Source organism: Eublepharis macularius, chromosome 9 (assembly GCF_028583425.1).
Source record: "Eublepharis macularius isolate TG4126 chromosome 9, MPM_Emac_v1.0, whole genome shotgun sequence".
Classification (NCBI taxonomy): domain Eukaryota; kingdom Metazoa; phylum Chordata; class Lepidosauria; order Squamata; family Eublepharidae; genus Eublepharis; species Eublepharis macularius.
The window spans coordinates 56784489-56807667 of record NC_072798.1 but is presented as its reverse complement, the minus strand read 5'-3'; the positions used below and the strand labels follow the sequence as shown (position 1 = coordinate 56807667).

General features: G+C 39.3%; 1 protein-coding gene across 4 annotated transcripts in view; it reads right to left on the bottom strand.

Moving 5' to 3' along the window:
• The window catches only part of PPP1R12A (protein phosphatase 1 regulatory subunit 12A), a 226898-nt gene that overhangs the window by 183178 nt on the left and 20541 nt on the right, over positions 1–23179 (bottom strand). For all 4 annotated transcript variants that reach the window (XM_054989301.1, XM_054989300.1, XM_054989302.1 and 1 more), the window contains exon 2: positions 5809–5939. In XM_054989301.1, coding sequence (XP_054845276.1) covers positions 5809–5939 — 131 coding nt within the window. The remainder of the gene's footprint in view (positions 1–5808; positions 5940–23179) is intronic.

Sequence of the window (23179 nt, the reverse complement as noted above, 5' to 3'; positions counted from 1 at the left end):
TGAATTTTGTGTGCTTCAATAATGCATGCCTTGAAGTTACTGCTAATGGCAGATTTAGACATCCTCACCCCTTTATTCAGTGAGGATATAGAGACAAATAAGGAAGCTGTTTTCCAGATTTGCTCTGTTCTATAAAGAAATGCTTTTAGAATAAGTCTTATGTCCAGAGCATGCCATATTTCTTCTTTGGGATGAAAAGTATTTGGTCAACTGATAGTAGACATAATTCCAGTGATCTGTGGGAGAGATCACTTTTGGTATGAAGGTAGGATCTTTTCTCAGGACCACTTTGTCTTTGTGTAAGATACGTAGCTCAAGCTAATTAACAAGGTACCTGGTTCTGATACCCTTCTTGCAGATGTAACTGCGGAGAGGAACAAAGCCCTCAAGCTCATAAGAGGAATTTCCTCAACAGGCTCTCGAAGGGGTGGCTAGTAACAGCATACAGAACTGTATGCATTTACCAAGTCAGAAATTGGTGAACCTGTGGCGGATCCTTCAGAGTATCACACTAGAGGGAGCTACATACGTGAGGAGTCTGGACAGATTTAGACTCTAGTACCGTGGCAGTACTGTTGTTAAGACTGTGACCTGACATCTTAAGATTTGAGGCTCTGAGACCACTTGCATGACCAACCTGTAGGAAGTATAGAATGGATCTGGTTTTGGGTTTCATGACATTAACCCCTTTTTCTTTTGCATCTCCTGTGAAGGCTTTTTATATATCCTGTTAGTGGACTGTCTCCTAGAGGCCAGTCGCATGTTGGTTACCTCTTGAGAATAACCTAGCCAAGAGAGTCTTGCTCACTCTTCATGCAGTTAAATGTAGCTATTCCAGGTGTAGATGCGGAACTTGGCATCGCTGGAGCATATCCAGAGATATTGGAGAAGTCAGTGGTGGCAGTGTTGACAGCTGTTAAAGAGCAGAGAGCTGTGGGGGCTGAGGGCAGTAGGGTGCTACCAATATGATTTCTGCTTTTGTTTGTTTGTCTGTTTATTTTTGTTCTCTTATCTTCCTGATTGGCTTCAGGAAAATTGGAGTGGTTGGAAGGCAAACAGCAGAATGCTTGACCACTGTGATGTCAACGCATCGGTTACTTTGTCCTCGGGATGGAAGCACCTGGTGAAATTGGTCAACATGCTGTCTGTTCTGATTAGAACGTTTTCGTCTATTATTTGCGGTCTGAAGTACAGTAGGATTAGATAAATTGCCCAAAGCTCCAGTAGGTTGACAGAGGGTCTTAGCTCACTGCTGGACTATCGACCTTGCACTGGTGGATCTTCTAGTGCAGCTCCCCATCCGGACAGATCGGTGTTTGTGGAACCTGTTCCATTACTGGAATGCAGTGTCGCTATCCTTGCAGAAGGCTGGTCATAATTGTCCACCATACAAGGCTTTAAAAAAAAGTATTATTTTATTTATTTTTACTGTGAGGGGGAACTGAATGGAAAGACCTTGCTTGTCTATAATTTGTAGTTGTAATTGTGAACATTGTGAACATCTTGGCTTAGAGAAAAAAATTCACTACGGAATATGTTTCAGAGACAGTCAGAAACTGCCCGTCTACCATATGAAAATTTCCAAACCTTAAAGATTACTAGAACTTAAACCACACAGACTTCAGTCTGCCCCTTAGCCTCCTACTGCCTACAAAGACTAAGTTTTCAAACTTAAACACCAGAGTGTTCTCCTCCTGGCAATCACATAAATCAGTCTGCTACTGAATTCCACTTGAAGGCAGCTGGATGACCTTGGGTCAGTCACAGCTTCTAGGAGTTCTCTCAGCCCCATCCACCTCACAGGGTGATTATCGTTGTGGAGATAATAACATACTTTGTAAACCGCTATGCGTGGGCATTAAGTTGTCCTGAAGGGTGGTATATAAATTGAATGTTGTTGTTGTTGTTGTTGTTGTTATTGCCTGAAGAGACAATAAGATAAGAGCTCTTGCTAACTTTCCCATACAACTTCTAAACATTATCTGAAGCAGTGGCTGTTAAACTCCTCCTTTTTACTCCTACAGCTCTCATACTTGTCTCCCTCTGAGGGTTCAGAGGAACTCAATTGGCTGCTTTTGGCTTCTCCAAACAGGGTAAAAAGGAGATTGGCAGATAAAGGAAAAACGGACATCCTTCTCCATCTCAGTCCTCCAAAAATATATTTAATTACAAACACAGCAGCTTGAGTCTGCCAATAAGCACTGAAAGGGGACATCAGAAAATATTTACCTGAGGGACTCTGACATGGTTTTGCACAGACTTCAGAATAAGATTTCTTTCACACAGCTTTAGCACAAAGTTTTCCACTTGAACTATACAAAATATGTTTTGATTTCAAGGACCTCTTTGGGGAACTTGCTTAGCATTCTGTAGATGCAAGACCTATGACCCCCAAACTTGAGGTGCATATTTTTTTCCAAGCTCACTATCAATTCTTCTTCAGAGTAATAACATTAACAGGTGTGTGCACATGAATGTGTTACTGAGCTGCAGAACTGTAACAGTTTGTAATATTGATATCTAAGGAAGTATTTTTACTGGAACAGAGATAGAAACATCAACAGATAATTCAGAAAAAATCAACACTTAAAAGTAATTCTAATTGCTCTCTACTCTGGGTCTGTCTGCATTGGTGCACTGAAAAGATTCTATACTACTAGGATTAAAAAAATGAACACTCTTGCATCTCAATATGCAATATGACAGTATATATTCCAGGATGGTCGATTTACATGCACTGGGAAAATACTCTATTAAAAAGCAAAAAATGAAGGCAAAAATTTCATTTTGGGATTCTTGACCAATTAGACCTGGGCACCAGGACCTGTAACACTGAAGATCTGAGACCAGCCAACTGAGAAATTAAGTTGTCCCACCTAAGTGTATGGTTAATAACTAAGGGCAAATGTGCAGAACCAAAATAACCATTATCAAGATAGATATGTTGTTTAACAGCAACTACTTGGCTGGAAATTTATCAGTCAGTCGCTTTAATAAAGCTAGTCAGAAATGTTCAGGGTGTGAGCTCAGTTCCCTGGGGCTAAATTGCTGCTTCCTGGATGATAGCTAGTCCAGCTTGCTTTTGCAGCAATCTTAGGGCCAATTTTAATTGACAACAAGGACATTAACATTTATACAAAGTGATTTTCCACCATCAGGGTATGCTTCACATATCACATTATGTACCCATACAAAACGTTATGGTGAACTGACAAATACATCACATGTGAACTACCATACATGTTTAGTATATCCATATCTTGAGTACATGCATACAAGGGGTCAGGTGTGACTGTAAGAAATCTACGTGTCTGCAACAAAAGATGAATGTCACTCAAATTCCATCCTGAACCCTCATTCCCTAAATAAAAGTCTGCTAGAGCTAAAAGAAAAAGTTACAGGGAAGAAACTGACAGTGCAATCCTATGCAGTTATTACTCCAGCTGAAATCCATTTAATAGGCTAGACTGGAGTAACGCTGAGAGCAGAGGATGGTGCTGAGAATATTGTTTAGCTGCTCCAGTGTGAAATGCTATGCAGTGTGCACATAAGCCTGATAAAGCTGTAGTCTAATTAAAAAAACCTCAAAACAATGCTGTTACTTACTAGAACACGCCCAGTGACTGAAGGAAGTAATGACTAACATGTGGCAGCAACAATTCATTTCTGCCAAAGGCCTCACCTTCACCTATAAACACAGAACCATATCTATTTACGCAAAATGATATTTACATCTTTAAACATCTCTTCAAAATACTTCATGCACTACTCAATCTTTGAAACTGCTGGTATCAACATAACTAATTCTCAGCATGACCAAATCTGTGAATATTTAAATTCGGAGACTGAAACCACAGATAGACAAGACAGACTTTTCTACAGCAAAGCCTCACGTTTGCAGAAAAATCTGAAAAAATAAAAAGCTGTTTTTTCTCCAAAAATCTTCATATTTCAGCTTATCCCTCTCAAAACTTAGTCTCTCTGCCTCAAGTTTAATCTTCGGTTTCTGTTTTTATCTGTTGCTCTCTCTCATACTCCAGGATCTTCATCTGTTACTCCCTTTCATAATCCAATTTTTCTTCACTTTTAATTCTTATTTCCTCAAGTCTAAGTTGCTCTTCCTCCATTCTAACTTTCTCTTGTATTTCCAGAGCTCTTAATCTATTCTGTTCCTTCAGAACCTCTATGTACTCTATGGATGTATCAGTTACCTCAAAACTTGCTAAAGATCCTACTTTATTGCTACCCAATATCTACTGCTGCATTAAAGACACTCTTAGCACCTCTACGGACTTTCCCTCATGAAGGATTCCCAACTCTATACACATCTTCATTCGAGAAACTCTGCCATTTCTCTTTTTCTTTTGCCTGTATCCTTCCCAACCATCAGTTAAGTATCCTTTTTTTCCTTCATATATATATCCTACCCTTTTGGAATTCTCTTCTTTTACTCTTCACACTACAATTATCCCTCAAATTAATGTTTTCCTCACATTGCTATCCCACCTCTAAAGCCAACATCTGTGGTATTTTTCTCTCTTTGTGAGACTTGTATTATTCTGCCTCCCTACCTTCCCTAGTGTTCCCTTTTGCTGCTACCAGTGTTCTCATCTTAGTTCTCTTTCCCTTTGACCCAAATTATAGGAAGGATTAGTTGTATTTGATAAATTGACAGAATGGTCAATGCATGGGCAGCATAACTGTGAGATAAAAGGGATCTTTTATAGATAAAACAGGAATTTTACTTAAACAGAAATAGAGTATTTACAAGTACATATGGATAATAGTTTCAGAGTCGTTCATAAGTGTAGTAGTTTCAAGATAGGTACAGATCTTCAAACCTTTCTAAACAGTTTCAGTCACAAAGATTTATTTCTGCCCAGATGCCGCTTGAATTAATAATATCCACACAAAAAGAACACAGACGTCCTTCAATTTTAAGTGCTTCACTCCTTTACCCTCCTTCCCCAAAACAACTATGATCAACACTATAACAACCCACTGAACTCTTTCTTTCAGAACAACTGGATAAACCTCAGTTCACTCCACGCCTAGAGTACCGCTACTATCCGATCATAACACTCTTCACTCACACATCCAGCACCCCTCTTTCTTAGAGGCTTGCATTTTAAACCATAGCAAGATACATCCAAAATCCCATGTTAATTAGCTGAAAAAAAACACAAAAACATTTCCACGGCAAAACATTACACCCACTGATTCCTTTTTCAACAGTGACTCAATGTAAGCTGTGTTAATGTACATCATAGCCAGTTTTAGTTTTCTCAGTCTCATAGTTCTTCCTAATAATGGCACTCAACTTGTATCAAAATTGAATTGTTGAAGACTGGAGAGAACCATCTAAAAGCTAGAAAAATCTCTCCGCGGCCGGCCTGCGCGTGCGCATTCCCAATGTGGGGCTGCACAGAAGGATGACGACGAACAATAATTAGTTCTGACCAACAAATGGTCAAGCAAAGCAGCATTTGCTATTTGACAGAGATACCAAGAGGACAGTTCTCAAATCAAGAGCTCTTTCTTATAGCATATGTTACAATACACATCAGACAAATGTGCATGATGATTAGTATCTGCAAATGTGATTAGTGTCTGCAAGCTTGACATACACCTTTTAATCAGGGGGTGGAGATAAGAATCTCTCTGCTACTTTTGTAGAGAAGGTAGTTTTCATGCCTAGAAAAGGTTTGAGGTATTCCTTAAGATAAACTATTCCATATCACAGCACCGGCTACATCAAAAGTATGCTAAACATTAAGATACATTAAACTTGGAAAAGAAAATTCTTACTCTGCTATATCAAGATATCCACAGGAAGCAGCCGCATGTAGAGGTATCCAGCCTTCATTATCAGGTTGATTAATATTGGCTCCATTTTCCACCAGAAATTTCACCATATCTACGTTATCATCTATGCAAGCCTATAAGCAAAGGAAAGGAAGATTTAAAATGAACAATCATTTTATTAAATACCTCTGCTTATATATTAACACAATTGCAGAATGGTGTATATATAAAACTATTACGGTTTTATTATGGAAGACATATTCTTTTAAATGCCAAATACTTCCTGACAACTATATTTGGATATTACCAAGCTGCCACGGAAAGAAATTACTATAAATGACATAGAAGAGAATTTTCCCAAAACACAAGACATTTAGAGATTGCATAAAGGAATACAAATGCCAATTTCAATCTTTCTTCTACATTACTTGTGGAATATGCAAGCATTAGGGCAGGATTTGACAAATCCCAGGTGTCAGGTGACCATAGTGCCAAGAAACTTTGTTGTGGTGCCTACTGTTTTCAGCAATGTCTCTTAGCAATCCCCAGTAGAAGCACAAAGCTTATTTATCATTTTGCTGTATGACATAAAAATACACGTACACTTACATCACTGCTTTTTACTATATTACCTTTACACTATTCAATTCTTAGTTATTAATCAGTTGCTTTCTGTACAGGTTGCAATGTTCAGTTAAAAGGAGATTTTTAAAACAATAATGGAATGATCAGATATAGAGGAGTAGGTAGACTAGAGATAGAAGGAAGCTTTTTGTTTATGTGATGACAACCAGGGCTCTCCTTATATTTACTTATATACAGAACTTTAGTTATAGTTTTAATAAAATTATGAGATGTTAAGATTGGGTTTTACGGTAGCAATAATTCGAACATATGATCATTACAATACAAAACACAGAGAGCTGAAAAATGAGACTAACTTCTAGAGCCAAAGAAAATTTGTCCAGTCCTGTCAGAGGGTACAAGTAATCTACATTTCCCATACACTATTCAAAACTGACCTTCCCCTCCTTTATGCAATAATAGCGATTGACCAAATTCTACTTTCAAAGAATGTGTAACAAGCAGTCATTTTTACACACAGTAATTGCTATGAATTATTTATGCTGTATGAGTTAGCCTGCAATTCACTTTTGTCCACCCTGCATTAATACAAAGTCCCTTCCCAACTCTTCAGCTTCACTATACTAACCTAGAACATACTTATTTGGTTATCACATGATGTCATAGGAAAGGAATGGCAACAGAGGGCAAATTGTGTGCGCACTTCACAGCCTGCACTCACTCAACTTCTCAGGGTTTAATTCAAGGTTTTTAGTTTCTTCTGTATGCTTCAGGACCTAGTTAATTTGAGCCATCTCCACAATAATCACAATCAGCTATAATACTCTTGCTTAACAACAGTGAGATTTGGAAGTACTGTACGTTGCATTTAGTTCTGTGATAAATTTAAAGTTGTTTTTCAAGTACAGCCACCAGAACTGGCTGGGGGGGGGGCTTTTAATCCTTTTCTTGCATAATGGTTTCCTGCCTGGGGGACAGGAACCCTGATTTAGTTTTTATAGAAAATTACGGATCAAAAGATAGGAAATCCCTAACTAGACTGAGATACAGTTTGGCATGTATTAGTCAACAAGGAGTACCCCGTGGTAATTTTATGTGTGGTATAATCAAAAAGAGTCCAGTAGCACCTTTAAGACTAACCAATTTTATTGCAGCATAAGCTTTCGAGAATCACAGTTCTCTTCGTCAGATGCACTGTGATTCTCGAAAGCTTATACTACAATAAAATTGGTTAGTCTTAAAGGTGCTACTGGACTCTTTTTGATTTTGCTACTACAGATTAACACGGCTAACTCCTCTGGATGTGTGGTATAAATATCTTTAGAAGTTTTCTAATGTTTCTGTAGTTCCTATTTTTTGAACTAAAATATTTTAGGAAGAAAAATGTCAAGTACATTTAATGTGGTTTAAATGTTAGTCAAACAAATTCATAGTTTTATAAAGATTATTTTATTAGAATAGTTGTAAAAGCACCAGCAGTTCTAGTTCAGAATGAGGCAAATCTGCTGGACCACATTCTCTTCTGCTAACAGAGAGTTCTTTTAACAACAAACTTATGGGCAAGGGACCATAGGACAGTGTCTTTTTCACTAGTTGTACTTCTGACTGATTCTCCAGCAGCAATGAGCATTGTGTTTTTGTTCCTGTTTAGTCAACTGTGACTACCTTAAAGAAATTAAATGCAGTAAAAAGACAGGAGATTTTGTACAAACACTCCCAACATCACCAAAAGAAATTATACACTGCACAGTTTTCTGGAAGTGAGAACAAAACAGTTTTAAGTGAAACTTGAACTATTCTAGTTTTCATTTCAGTGGAAGTCCAAAGTAGAATAAGCATTTTAGCTTGACTGTCACAGCCCATCAGGTGAATTGATACTGTGGGTTCTTTGGGGAGATTGTGTATTTTGAGTTTAACCGCCCCCCCACCAATGCCAAATAGTACTATACTGAACTCTCTCTCACACCTACACACACAGTTCCTAGGAATCATCGCCTGAAGAAAAATTAATCACAACTCTGATATTTTACTGCCATCCATTCTTTAGGTTGCATTGTTTCATAAAAATCACATAAGTATTTTTAAAGATGGGAAGTTTTCCAAAGAAAACTGTAGCATTGGAAAAGCTTCTGTTTCTGAAATTTTTTTCCTACACATTATTTCCCGAACCAGTTTCACCCCTGCTAAGGTAAACTCTCCCTGCACGCCCCCCAAGCCCCAAAAAGGGATAAAAGTAGCTTGGAGGTGGCATTTTTCAGTGGGAAAATGGCATGGAAGAAAATAATTTAAAAGTTCTCACAGAGATGCACAAGTCATTATCCCCACATAAGTCATTATCCTCTTCAAAAAAGAAGTTCCAGCACCTGCATCTGGACTCAGGGGGGAAAAACTTACAATTAACATGGAACGCAAAAATGAAGTTCCACTCTTTCAGAACTCGTATTTGTGGAACTGCTTTTCCTGCCTATGCAACAGTCTAGATACTTTACCTTTGGCTAGCAGTTCATTATATTATATGAATAACCAGTTGTGAACATTTTCCCTTTAGTTAAGAGTGAATTTTGTGTAAAGAGATGCAGAAATATGCACTCAGCAACTCAAACAACAAGAAAAAAACTATATAGCCAGAACCTGCTCCCTGGAAACTACAATCCAACACCCTAACTCAAGACAGTAACCCATCAGAGTAACACTATTTTGACCTTTCAGATCAGTAAAAAATCAGAATGCTACACAAAATAATTTTGTGTGTAATACTGTTGCCTTCTACATCTACTCACCTTGTGGATTTGGATTATAACCACAATGCAACATAAGCCAAATAATATAAACCACATCATAAAAGAATATTATGCCTGCAAGCTTTGCTTTCCATTCACTCTCCTCTCAACAGCACACCAAAAGAGACAGAACTGAAGCTACTGGTAGAAGAAACTTTGTTGAGAATTACTTGGAGAGAACTGATGTACCAATGTACGTGGTACATTGTAACAATGTACTAAATTTGGAACGGCTGTTTTGGACCTGGTTTATATGTTGGACTTCAGTTTAAATCCAACTCAAACTATGGTGTGGGAAGTTGCTTTCCCCTTAGCTTCTGCCAGACCTGACCAAAGAAAAGTATTCTGAGAACAGAAAATGAATCCACTCTGATGTCTCTCACTGACAGTTTTCCAGTGTACTCCCTGCTTCCATCTTCACTGCAGTCATACCTTTACCTTGATCATTCCCCCATCGCACTTAAGTTTACAATGACCATTTTGGGATCTAATGCTGAAGCACCATCATCCCTCACATTTTCAAAAATTCTAAGACATCATTTTTTGTTTCAGTTGTACAGGAGGTCACAGTTCATATAGAAATGAGAGGTTAACAATGCAAAACAAAACTTCAGAAAAAGGTTTGAATGTGTTTACTGCTTAGATCCATTAGAACTGCCCAAAGGTCTGCGAAGAGCTTTTGGCTTCTTTACCCCACTGCTGCAACTTGCCAATAGAAACAGAACATATAACAAATGGTACTCTGCCAAAAATTGGGCAAGGCTGAATAGTTCAAGACAGTACCCAAGATTCTAGTAAGAGATAGGAAAACAGCATAAGCCATGGTTTGGCTAGAACAGTACTATAGTTATCAAAAGGCATGATTTGATGTTACATCTGAAACAAGTTTAGGATTAATTTGGAAGCAAGACAGAGGGATGCTTACCTGCAAGTCCTTGAAGAAAAGAGCATCTCTAGGATAAAATAAAGGAGTGGAAGGAAGCAACTGAACATTGCAGCAACACTCACCTCCAAGTTTATTGTTATTTAGAGCAACTAGCACTGTAATGATTCCAAGTAAATGTGTGCATGTATCTTTAAATGCTTGGTTTGAGCTAGGTGAAGAGTGGGAGTGAAAGAGAGGAATGAGTGAGCGATATGATTGGTTGACTAAGATTGTGGGCGGAGTGAATGCAGTTTAGACAGAGAGTGTGAGAAAAAAGTCAGTCAGAGGAAAGCAGGCTAGCTGTGTGCTGCCTGAGTATGTTGGAGGATTTATGAGAGAAATATAACCTGTGTGGAACCTGAACTGAGCATGTTTGTGAAAGGACACTCAGTCAGGGAAAGAGAGGCCAGCTGTGTGCTGCCTGAGCAGGTTTCATATTTCTGTGAATGAGAGTCAGAGAAAGAGAGGCCAGCTGTGTGCTGCCTGAGTATATTGAAGTATTTGTGAGAGAACTATTGAGTCTAGTGAAAGAAGCTAACTGTGTGTGAAGCCTTAGAAGAGTTCTGTGTGAATGAGTTTATAGGAAGTAACTTTAAGAACCAAGAACTACGTTTATGAAACCAATACGCTTGACTAAATAAAAGTTTATTTTGTTTTGTTATTTCCCAGAGTAGCTGTCATTGTTATATCCCATTCCTATCCTCAGGGCCACATAGAACCATGAAGGAGCCTGACGCTTAGGAACGTTACCAAAGGGAAAATTCAAATAAAATATCTTGGAATAAAATATTCCTGGTGGCAGCAGACTACCCAGAGGATTAAGGGAAAGATTAAAAGAAACATCTACCCCAAGGAAAGTAAAGGTCATAACAAGTGGAGGCATAGCGGTGGGATCTCAAACATCCTGAGGAGAAGAAAATATTTTAAATGGGATATAACAATGACAGCTACTCTGGGAGATAACAAAACAAAATAAACTTTTGGTTCTATACCTAGTACTGGTGCTTTTAAGTGACTTTGCTACTCTTTCCTTCCCAAGGAATACCTCTTGTTTGTTCAAAATGAAATAGGCCTAGAAACTGCCATGTGAAACAGGAAAAGCTAATTTTTTCCACTTTTTGCTGCTGTAGCAAAAAAAATTCCTTCTCCCATTCTATTCCCCTTCAAGTAATATCAGCCAATCAAGGATCTCAAAACAGATGCAATGCCATCACAATGGTATGCAAACAAATTTGTCTATTTGTTAACAACATGATATCACTAAAGGTATTGAAAAACTGCTCTTATTTACATTTAACATATACAATGAAACTACTTCACAAACTTTTCACAACAATTCTCAAAAAGTTGCTTAAAGAGAGAGTTTTACTAAAAGCTTTGTGAAATATCCCCTTTGGGTTCAGGCTTAATTTTTAGATTGTCATTTTTTTATAAAGTGGTTAAAAGATTCTTTGGAGTGTAGTTACATGCAAAAATATTAGATCTGACTCTTCCTATCAGCCACTATCGCTACCACAGAATCAGAGTTCAGAAACATTCATCAAGCATGAGGTGATCCAGACTGCCACTGCATGTACAAAGAAACCATACAACAGAAATCTTAATTTACTGGAAGACCAAGCCACTTTTTTAAAAAGTTCTAAACAGGTTTTTTAAAAATGTAGATACACACACATTGTACTTACTGAAATAATAGAAAACACAGGAAAACAGCATCACTGGTACTACGAAGATGTAGAATAGTGTTAATTTTTTTCTCATTTTCTTTTAAAAATATATTTACTCACTGTTTCACCCAGAATGGTTTTGAGAAAGAAATTGTTAAGGATGCTTCTCTAGAAGAGACAGTAATATTATCAACACTGTTTCTCAAGTTTCTGAGAACTGAACCACACACCTGACAAAGTATAAACATAAGAAGAGCAAGGAACCCACCTCCTTGGTTTCTGCATAAAACACTAGCTAGACATTCTTCAACGACCGAAAATTTTGGAACATCTCTTCATCAGGAAGGACCCAGTTACATCCAAATGAAAAACAGGGCAGAGGTCAATTGGTCAGAACAAAAGGTCCAAACAATCAATCATAGTATATAGTCAGCAGTTTCTTCTGTGGGTGGCTAAGTTTGAAACCAAATAAAGTTAATTTTCATAGTTTTTTTTCTTGCTAGCAGTTCTCTTACATCATAGTTTAACAATTACTGGCCTCAGGAAAGTGATGGTATTTGCTTGAGGTCTATGGGTGGCAGTTCTGAATGTATCCAACTCAGAGCTAAACTACAAGAGATGCAGTACACATGGCGGGTTCACGCAAGTTTACCTGGGAAGTGTAGTTGGAGACTCCTTCCCCTTTCTGTGAGAACGGATAATGGAGTAGCAGCTGTGGCCTCAGCAGCTCCTTCTGCCGCTGCCCGCCACCTGCCAGCTTCAGGCTCCCCTCTCTGGCTGAAGAGCCGGAGGAAGCCAGCAGCAGCAAATCATTCTTCCAGGCACAAGCCCGCCAGACGCGAGAGCCCCCAAGGACCTGCTACAGAGACAACCACCACGTCGGCAAAGCTCCAGCCACAGCAACAGCAGAGGGATCTGCTGTTGTTCTGACATGTCCTCGCTCCAGTTCTCCTCTGGGAGCTTGGGGGAAGGGGAAGGGCATGTCAGAGCAGCCGCCTCTACTCCATCATCCATTCTCACAGAGAGGGGAAGGAGTCTCCGACTACACTTACCAGGTAAACTTGGGCAAACCCACCACGTTTACTGCGTCTCTTGCAGTTTAGCCCTCAGGTTCTTTCTTAAGAGAATGGCAATTGCCTTGAGACTTCCACAGGGAGGAGGCTACATCAGCACTGATAAATGATCCTCCATTGTTTCAGTATTTGAATCATCAGACTCTTTCCCCCACAAGTCATCAACAAAAGTGTAACCCTAGGACCAGGAGCCATTGTTCCACTTTCCTAAGAATATGAAGCTGCCATTGCCCCATGGAAAACGTTAGAAGGAAAGGTTTTTTTACATTTCTTCCAAGGACTTTTTTTTCAAAGGAAAAAAATCAAGGCAAGCACACAAAAAACCTTTTTGCAAGCCATTTTCTCTTTTCAAATGAATGAAATGCTTCTTGGGACAATTTTTCCCACTCAAAATGCGTAGTATAGAACAGTCTGAAGACTTTTTCATCTTTCCCAATGGGAAAAATGGGAAATTTCAGGAAGCAGTAAAAAATATTCCTGTAAGCTATTTTGTCTGTTGAAATAAGTGAATGTTAAGGCAAGAATTTATTCAAAATGAAAATTTCTATATAAAACTGTCCATAGCATTAGATACTGATAATTCCTATGTATACTGTTGAAATAAATAACATAACTTAAATAACAACATTGGCTGTTAAATGTAAATAATTTAATGATAATACGTTATTTAAAAGTTCAGTGTTTTCACTGTTAAAGTTTAACTTAATAGCTAAATATGCTGGTAGTCTTGCATATTGTGAGTATATGAGTGTTTCTGTCAAAGCAATACACTTTCTTTTGCTTACTACAAAACATGTTTTCTATCATCAATTTTTATTTTTCCTATTTGTCAGATGGCAAAATTTAAGAAACATGAACTAAGGTAAGGTAGGGTGCAGCAGTTTATAACTCTCTTTAAGAACTGAATATTTGCAATTTCTTACAGAAAACAAAGACATTTATAAATGATGCATTTTATGCTGTTACATCAGTAAAATAAGTTCAGATTTGACAGGCAAGTAAGTATTGTATACACTTCCATTTTTCCCAAATAAGTTTTCCTCCACAGCTTCCAAATTTCCAATTTTATATCTCTACACATTCCATTTACTGGGCACTGACTTTAGTAGAGGGATCTGTTCTTATTCACCTGGATGACCTATAACTTAGTGCTGTCTACTTTTTTTCAGAATCTAACAAACTTGAAGTCCAAACAATAAGCGAAATCCAAGCTGCAGACAGAATGCCATACATCTGCCCATAGACGCACTTTCTCTATAGTACCCCTATCTTCTGGAAAGGCCTACCTGAGGAAGTCAGGAAAGCTATAAATAAGCAATAATAAATAACCATAAGTAATCTTGTAATTTGAGACACAGACTTTAACAGTATTGTATTAAGTTCTTGATATCACATATACATGGTTTTAAAAAAATATTATATGTATATTTGTTTCCTTGACCCAAGCAATAACACTGACACAGGGTGCAATGAGATGGGGTGGGGCGAGAACAGACTCAAATGAACAGTCAGATCCAGTAACTCTCAAAGTCTTCAGAAGGGCCTACATCAACTCCAACAACACATCACAGGACAAGGACAGGACAAAAATTTTGACCAACCTAGGACAAACAAACATACTCACCCATGCTCACTCTCCAGAAAAATCTATTTCTAGTACATGTTCATTAACCTGTTGTTGAATGATTTTAGACAGCACAAACTATGAAAACATGCTAAAACTGGGATGATTCCTTAGGTTCTGTGTGTATTGGGAGATAGGGAGAAGAAATCAGTTTCTTCCAAAAGTAGTTTTGGCAAGCCTAGCTTGTATCATTCATAAGGGCCTTTGATGCCACCTCCAACTCAATACCAAACACCAAAATAGTATTTACATGCAAATAGCTGTATTAACATAAAGATATTAGTTTCCCATACAAAATGATTTAGAGGCTAATTTTCAGGTCTGAACACTTAGCAGAACACTATTTTAATTCCTTATTAAAGTAATGTGCCTTTTGTAAAGATCCAGTGGTCAACTGCTACAAAAGTATTTATTCAACTAGCTATGCATACTCCTGCATTTGTAATGTTGGTAGGTTAGCTATTGTACTACTGCAGGAAGCCAAGGAAAGGGCATTAGACAGTTAAAGACAATTGGAATTTTTTCCCTCTGGACGGGTGCCTTCAGTTCACTGTAGCACAAAGTAAGTTGACCATATAAGGCTCTGGGATTCCCATACAAAACACTCAAATATGTTAACTGTATGTGTGCTAAAACCAAATAACTTTCGGAACGTGAAATATCCATGTAGCAGCAAAACATGATTTTTTAATCTTTCAAAGAAACTGCTGGTACTATTTTTTCCATATAAATAGCAACTGGTGGAAGGATTTAGAGTTCCTGATTATAAAGTAGAGGGTTTGTTGCTTTTCATAAGCAGTCACTTCTGACATGTCTTGCACTTTTAACAGATAAACAATGTCACTATTTATAGTTTTGATACCAGAACCCACCCCTCACCTACTTTAAGGGCTGCCTTAAATTCATGTCATTGGAGGATAAGTCTAATACAAGAGCCATTAGTAATCTTAACAGAAGCTGGAAGTTCAGCATCGGTGTGCCTCTTAATGGTCTAATCCATCAGACCTTTTCTTATGTTCACACATCATTTTAGTTGAGAAACACTTTTCCTACATGCTTAGAGGTAAACCCCACTGCCTACTTGCAAGTTTCTCTGGAGTAATGAACTTTCTTATTTCATTTCCCTGCCACTACAAACGCACTCAAATACCCTTCCCCCTTATTGCAAGATACTAAAAGGTTGAATTATAGAAGCAAATAATTACAAAATTGATCCTTTCAAACACTACACCCTGAACTAAAAATCCAATCCAGATGTCCCTTCATAGAGGTCCTCTATTGTAGTTTTATAGTAAAACTAGCTTTTAAACATCAGCCAGAAAGTAGCACAATCAAAGTCAGGGAGAGGGGATAGCAAAGAACATATACTTGTTTCTAAAATGAAAGCCCACATACTACCTAGGAAGGTAGATGCTTTTGTCTAATGGAATTCTATCGCATACAATCTTTCAGTGTATGTAATTCCATACCCAGCTACAGACTGGAGATCAAAAACTGTATACAATAAGACCAGGTATGAAAAGGAGAGATTTTCTACAAACATGGAGGAATCCTAAGTTTGAGCACTTTCAAAAAACAAAACAGAAGTAAAGTCTGCAGATACTGCAACTCAAACAATAAATGCTGAATAAGATCTTAAAGCATTATATTGTGCAACTGAAGCAGTGATCTGGCTGCACTGGGAAGCACGTCTTGAGCACTAGCTAATGGGAGGGAGGTTTGAAGAAAACAATGTGCCATGTGAATTTTTCATCCTGAGCCAGCACCTATCATAGCAAGGACCAGAAATGGATAGGGCACTGTGTGTCCTCATGGGTCTTCCAATTGTAGGAACATAAAAACAATCCTATTTGATCAGACTAGATAGATGGAGCTTTGAACATGCCATTTCCCACAGCTAGAAAACCCATGTAAGATAGATAAGCAATAATCTTCTCTCTTCTGCTGTCCCTCAGCAATTAGTTTGAGTAACACAGTACCTGGATCTTCCTTCTAATAAAATAATGGAATAAAACACCAGGGAACATCTCAGTATCCCAAGTATTCACACTGTAGCATGTGTGGAATATTTCCAAAATTACTAAGGGTTTTTTTGTAGGGGTATGCATAATGGAAAAAAGAGCCAAAATTGCACATAGAACTCGCTGGTTCAGCTCATTAAAGCAGCTTCTGGAACTCTGAACCAAAACCGGGAAAACTAAATTGAAATGACTCGCTCCCACTAAAAATTCTGTGTGGGTGGGGTTTTTCCCCCGTTTCATACCTTCCAACAGCAGGAAAGCACTGGGCAGGCTCACTTCACTGGCAGCAGGTTATTTTCCTGAACAGCACCAATCAGATCCCAAGGGGAGAGAGAATGATGGTCCCAGGCATTATCATTCCAGCCCCAGAGTAGTTTAGCTGGTCCCAGGAACTCTAATTCCACTGTTGGGGATGTCATTCCAGCCCCAGAGCACAATTATTGAACTCCATCCCACATTTTCATTGCAACCTTTTTGGTACCATAATGTATTTCAAAGGAGCCAATGCAAGTCAATTGGCATCTGTGACTCCCATTATATCCAATGGACCTTCAAGCCTTTCCCATTGTTTTCAATGGACATTCTTGTCATTCATTTTACTATCCTTTGGATTTGGATTCGCACCTCATTGTGAGAAGTTGGGAACAAAACTAAAAAGAATAAGGAACATGAAACCAACTGGCAACAGCAGAATCCAAAGGTAGTAAGTTATTCAGGACTACAGAAAAAACTAAAAAAAAACACGAAGCAAGATAGTAGTTTGCATCTGTTTCTGCGCTCTCCTACTTGGGAACATCCCTTGCCATTGTTCCACCCACTGACACTCACCTACTACAGGTCCGCCGTTGTTTTATGTGAGCATGTGACTGTGCTTGAGGAAAAACTCAGTGGATCAATCATTTAGACTAGAAGGGGGACTAACAGTTGATGCTGTTTTGGGGTAAGCCTAAAAACAGCTGCCCCGGAGGCTCATTTGTTTCCCCACCCCCTGAAAAGAACAGCATGTGTTTGCACATGGGCAGCCAATGCATGGACAATGGACCAAAATGGGGAAAAAACCAAATTGATCACTTCCAAGCAAGGACTAGGTGGCCCGGAACAAACTAGTAATGAAATGGGATTGTTCCTGAACCCCTGGAACCAAAACAGAAACTTTCTTGGTGCACACTCCTAGTTTTCTGCACATACGCAATGAAATGTGATCATGGACAGACAGACCAGTCATTTATGAAGCGTTTACAATGTGTTTGGTTCCCTAGTTTTTTAAACTAAAGGATATAAATACTTCTGAAAAGTTGCTATAACAGTTCTGTTATACTTTTTATGTTACAGCAGGTAAAACAGTAATATATGTTACAGTCCTCTTTCCTTCTCAGATACAGTAAGACAGACAGCGCTATAGGAAAGAATGCCTAATTCTAAGAAATGTCTACATACAGTTATTAGACAAGAAAGAAAATTGAATCTATCTGGTTCAGAAGCAGTATCTGTTCGTTAAGGCACAGGTGCAGAGACACAACAACAGCAGTTAACCTCATGACCATTTTTGCAGACTTCCCAGAAGCATCTTGACTGACTCCTGACTGACTTTTTCTGGAGTCAGGATAGAGGACAGATAGTGCAATCCTAAACAGAGTTACTCCAGTGTAAGCCCATTAAAATCAATGTGCTTAGACCGGAGCAATTCTGTTTAGGATTGTACTGTAAATAGTTTAATCTAGCAGGTTTATGGTGCAAAAAGACTCATTGACTAGAGGGTTTATAATCCACATTAGGGTGAGAACCGTAACATTATAGAGTAGCAAGATTTGACTCCAGCAGCACCTTAGATACCAACAAGATTTTCATGATATAAGCTTTTAAGAGTCAAAACTGATAACCTAAAAATGATGTTCGTCTCTAAGGTGATGGCTACTTATCTCAAATTATATAGTAGTATCTCCTGTGGCTGCTCCTTTTTCAAGCATAATGTAAAAATGTCTGAGCAGAGAAAACCTGAGGACAGAAAGAACTGCTGCTATGTTGCACAGAAGCAGTTAAGGAATAGGGTAGTATGGAAATCTGCAACTTTCTATCTCCATCTTAACAGCCAAAACAGAGTTCTTATGAACAGGGCAAACACTGAGCTTTTAGACACAACACAGATCTTGACACTGCATGTTCCATGGAATCAAACACTTTGATTAAGCAAAATAAATAACATTCACTTAGCAAAATAAGTTAACATATATTCTAAATTATCAATGGATATATTGTACATCAAGACCAAGTTTAACTGTAGAGAATGGGACCCAATACTTTTATGCTGTCATACAAACTCAGAAAAAGAGAGCACTAAGTCTATCCTTTGTGACAGTTTCTTACAGCCCAGTGCTCAAAATTGATTTATGCTTTCTTTAAGAGTAGAACTCTTATAAATCAGGTATCAATGAGATTAAGTGATAGAGTGGTTATCTCCAAGGATTTTTTACTTAATCACAACTATAGAGTTAGAAGGAAGTCGAGTCATGCCACCTGAATCAAATTTTTTACAATATACTGAGAAAGCATTAGTGAGGAAGTTGAGAAATTTGTAGAGTTGCTACTGTACTATATGAAGTGTGGGGATCAGAATCCATTGTTCAGGGCTTGGTAACTTTATGGAATTTCAAGAGCTGTAGCATTAATCTTTACGGTTATTATTTTAGAACAAATGCTAAAAATACCAAATTATGTAAAGAAACCTTCCAAAGTATCTCAATTTTAGGAACAAAACTAATGGATATCCGCTGGGGCTTTTCTGGCCATCTTCCTTCTGTTTGCAACACTTAAAACTGCAACACTGGGTGACCTTGGGTCAGTCACAGCTTCTAGGAGCTCTCTCAGACCCACCCACCTCACAGGATGTTTTGTTGTGGGGATAATAACGTACTTTGTAAACCACTCTGAGTGGGTGTTATCCCGAAGGGCGGTATATAAATTGAATGTGGTGGTGGTGGTGGTGGTGGTTATAATAAAAGCTTTTTGAGAGGACCAAGAGAAGCTTAGTAGCAGAACATAGCACAGCATGGAACAGTCAACTGAGAATCAGCAATTTCTATGGAAACCTACAGCTTTCAGAACATGGCCTATGCATCTTCTCATGGTTTGTTTATTCAGCTCCTCTAGTCTGTGTACAGTCTCTCAAACCTCACTATCATATATTCTATCTTCTCTCCATCAAACTATAATTGCTAATTTTTAAATCACTGGAAATTTCTAAGTGACAAATTTCCAAGCGTCAAAACATTCATCATTTGGCCTTTGACAAGTATGAATTGACAATACCAAAGTATGAACTTTCTAAAGCTTAGTAAGGTATAACTAAAAAGGACACTGGATATTTCTCCAGTTTCTGCAGCATTTCAGTACTACTTCCCATCCTCTTATCACAGACTTGATTTTTTTAAAACTAAAATGAGGCCAACCACCTGTCCTCTGGACCCCTGCCCATCCTGGCTGGTGAAGGCCAGCTCGGAGGGGCTACGGGACCATCTGGAGGCCATTGTTAACATCTCCCTGAGCTCTGGGGTTTTTCCAGGAGTGTTAAAGGAGGCGGTAGTGCGGCCCCTCCTGAAAAAACCATCTTTGGACCCCACTGACCCGTCCAGTTACCGCCCAGTGTCGAACCTCCCGTTCCTGGGCAAGGTGATTGAGCGGGCGGTGGCGGTACAACTGCAGGAATTCCTGAATGATGCTCTAGTCCTGGACCCATTCCAGTCTGGCTTCCGTCCTGGCCATGGGACGGAGACAGCCTTGGTTGCCCTCACAGACGACCTTCGCAGGCATCTGGATCGAGGCGGGTCAGCGCTGCTTGTGTTACTTGATCTCACAGCAGCGTTTGACACGGTTGACTATGATTTGTTGGCCAGCCGCCTTGCCGACGTGGGGATTAGGGGGACAGTCTTACAGTGGCTGGTCTCCTTTCTCCAGGGTCGGGGACAGAGGGTGGCGCTCGGGGGAGATCTATCGGCCCGTCACCCTTTGGTGTGCGGGGTTCCCCAAGGGGCGATACTCTCCCCAATGTTATTTAACATCTATATGCGCCCCCTCGCCCAGTTGGTGCGGAGGTTTGGGCTGGGTTGTCATCAATACGCGGATGACACCCAACTTTTTCTGTTGATGGACGGCCGGCCAGACACGGCCCCAGACAATCTGGCCAGAGCTTTGGAGGCTGTGACGGCATGGTTGAAACAGAGCAGGCTGAAATTGAACCCAGTGAAGACGGAGGTCCTGCAGCTGGGACGGGGGCTGCCAGATGTTGGGATCCAGCTCCCTGCCCTGGATGGGACACCACTGGCAACTTTGCCAGTGGTAAAGAGTCTGGGTGTGCTCCTGGATGCCTCCCTATCGATGGAGGCCCAGGTCACGGCGGTTGCCAAGTCTGCATTTTTCCATCTTCGTCAGATCAGGCAACTTGCCCCCTACCTGACGCCCCAGGACCTGGCTACAGTGATCCATGCAACGGTCACCTCCAGGCTAGATTACTGTAACTCACTCTACGCTGGGCTACCCCTGGGCCTGATCCGGAAACTACAACTGGTCCAGAATGCGGCGGCACGGGTCCTGACTGGTATACCTTACCAGTCACACATCACACCTGTCCTGCGCCAGCTGCACTGGCTTCCAGTTGAATTCCGAATCAGGTTCAAAGTGTTGGTTCTTACCTTTAAAGCCCTGAGTGGGTTGGGACCGGCATATCTTCGGGACCGCCTCTCCCTGTACGTTCCCCGGAGATCGCTCCGATCAGCGAATAAATATTTACTTGTGGTCCCCGGCCCTAAGGAAGCCCGCCTCGCTTCAACCAGGGCCAGGGCTTTTTCAGTCCTGGCCCCAGCCTGGTGGAACGCTCTGTCAATGGAAACCCGGGCCCAGCGGGACATATTATCGTTCCGCCGGGCCTGTAAGACAGAGCTGTTCCGCCAGGCGTTTGGTGATTGAAGGGGGCGGTGCCATGTCGGCCTCCCACCTTTGGGGTGGGGAAGGTTCTCCCCACCACTGCACCTTGTTAATTTGTTTTATTATTTGTATATTGATTTTAGTTTTGTTTTTATCAATTTTAACTGTTCACCGCCCAGAGCCCCTGGGATGGGCGGTATATAAATTGAATAAATAAATAAATAAATAAATAAATAAATAAATAAATAAAACTTGCATATTTTACCAGAAGATGAGCTACAAGTCTTATCAATTTAATGAACATATTGTGATTGTAGTCCATGTATATTACAGTTCAGAGTAAGTATTTTCAATTTTCAGTATTACAGCAGAAATTCTAAACATACTAACATGGAAGAAAACCCTACTGGACTTGTACATGTGTTTTTGGGTGCAAGTCAACATGCACAGAATTGGACTGCTTTCTGTACTGTATTGGTACACTGTGTATACAACATAATTAATGTCAGGGTTCATCATTCTGTGGTTTGTAAACATACTCTCCACTTTAGTTCATGTGGTAAGTTACAAGCACTACAAGTAAGATCCCAAACTCACACCTAAAAGACGGTAGCATGCTCAGATAGTTATTTCATGGAAAAATTCAAAATAAAGTCAGTTAATAGGGAAAATGTTTTTCCCTTCAATGTACTCATCTTACAGTAATCCAAAGAATTACTGCAAATAATCCACTGTTCATATATACTGAAACTTTATCTCCAATCTGAGTTACATATTTGATGCCCATGGTCACCATAATACTTGTTTAATTTATAGTGCAAGCCTAAGCAGAGTTAATTAATTTCAAAGGACTTAGAAGAGTGCAGTTCTACTTAGGGACAGCACCACTAACAGTATGTGTGTCAGACATCTGGCTTGGGGAAACATGAATTCCTTCTTTTCCATCATGGCTCTGTTTCTTTAACTGCAGCTCCTAAACAGGACATGTCACTTCTGGGTTTGCCATGCATTATTTCATGACTACCTAGTTTCCCCAAACATAAAACTGATTAATGTTTTTCGAGGTTAGCAAATTGCAAGCCTTCTAAAGAGACCTGATTATATGGTAAGCAATAACAAACACCATCAAGACTGAAAAGTACATAAATGGTCATGTGTGAGAAATATAAGAAGCCTCGACAAACAGAATGTGCCAGCTGGTCCAAAGGTCTGTAAATACATATATATCATGACTGTGCTGCTGTGGCTAAAATGCTGCACTTGGATGGAGGGATCTATGTATGAACTCCTACTGGACCACAAAGTTTACTAGCTGCCCTTCAAGAAGCTACTCTGTCTTGAACAGCCTAACCAGCTGGTTTTTACTCAATATATTTTATTTATTTCATTGATAGTTTATATTATAACCCTTCTCATTTGTAAGCTGCCTTGTGTGCTTAAAAAGAAATAAATAGGATATAAATATTTTAAGTAAATAATTAACATCCTCAGAGTGAAAGGAGGCTAAAATGCCATTGATTGAGAAAGATGGGATACAAAAAAATTTGCTTTACTAGGTGTCAGACGGACTGCTTACAGCTTTTATAATGCACTGTGATTAAAAAATCATATCTACTGTATGAAAAAATAAAGGGACCTTAACAAGAGTTTTATTAACTTTTGAAATCCTAAGAGAGCTTTGTACAAATAGATACATTTGCAGCTATTCTTCCTACCTCCTCAAGAGTCATTTCTGAAACAGGAAATACTTGGAGACTACTCTGCCTATGTACAAAGAAAGAC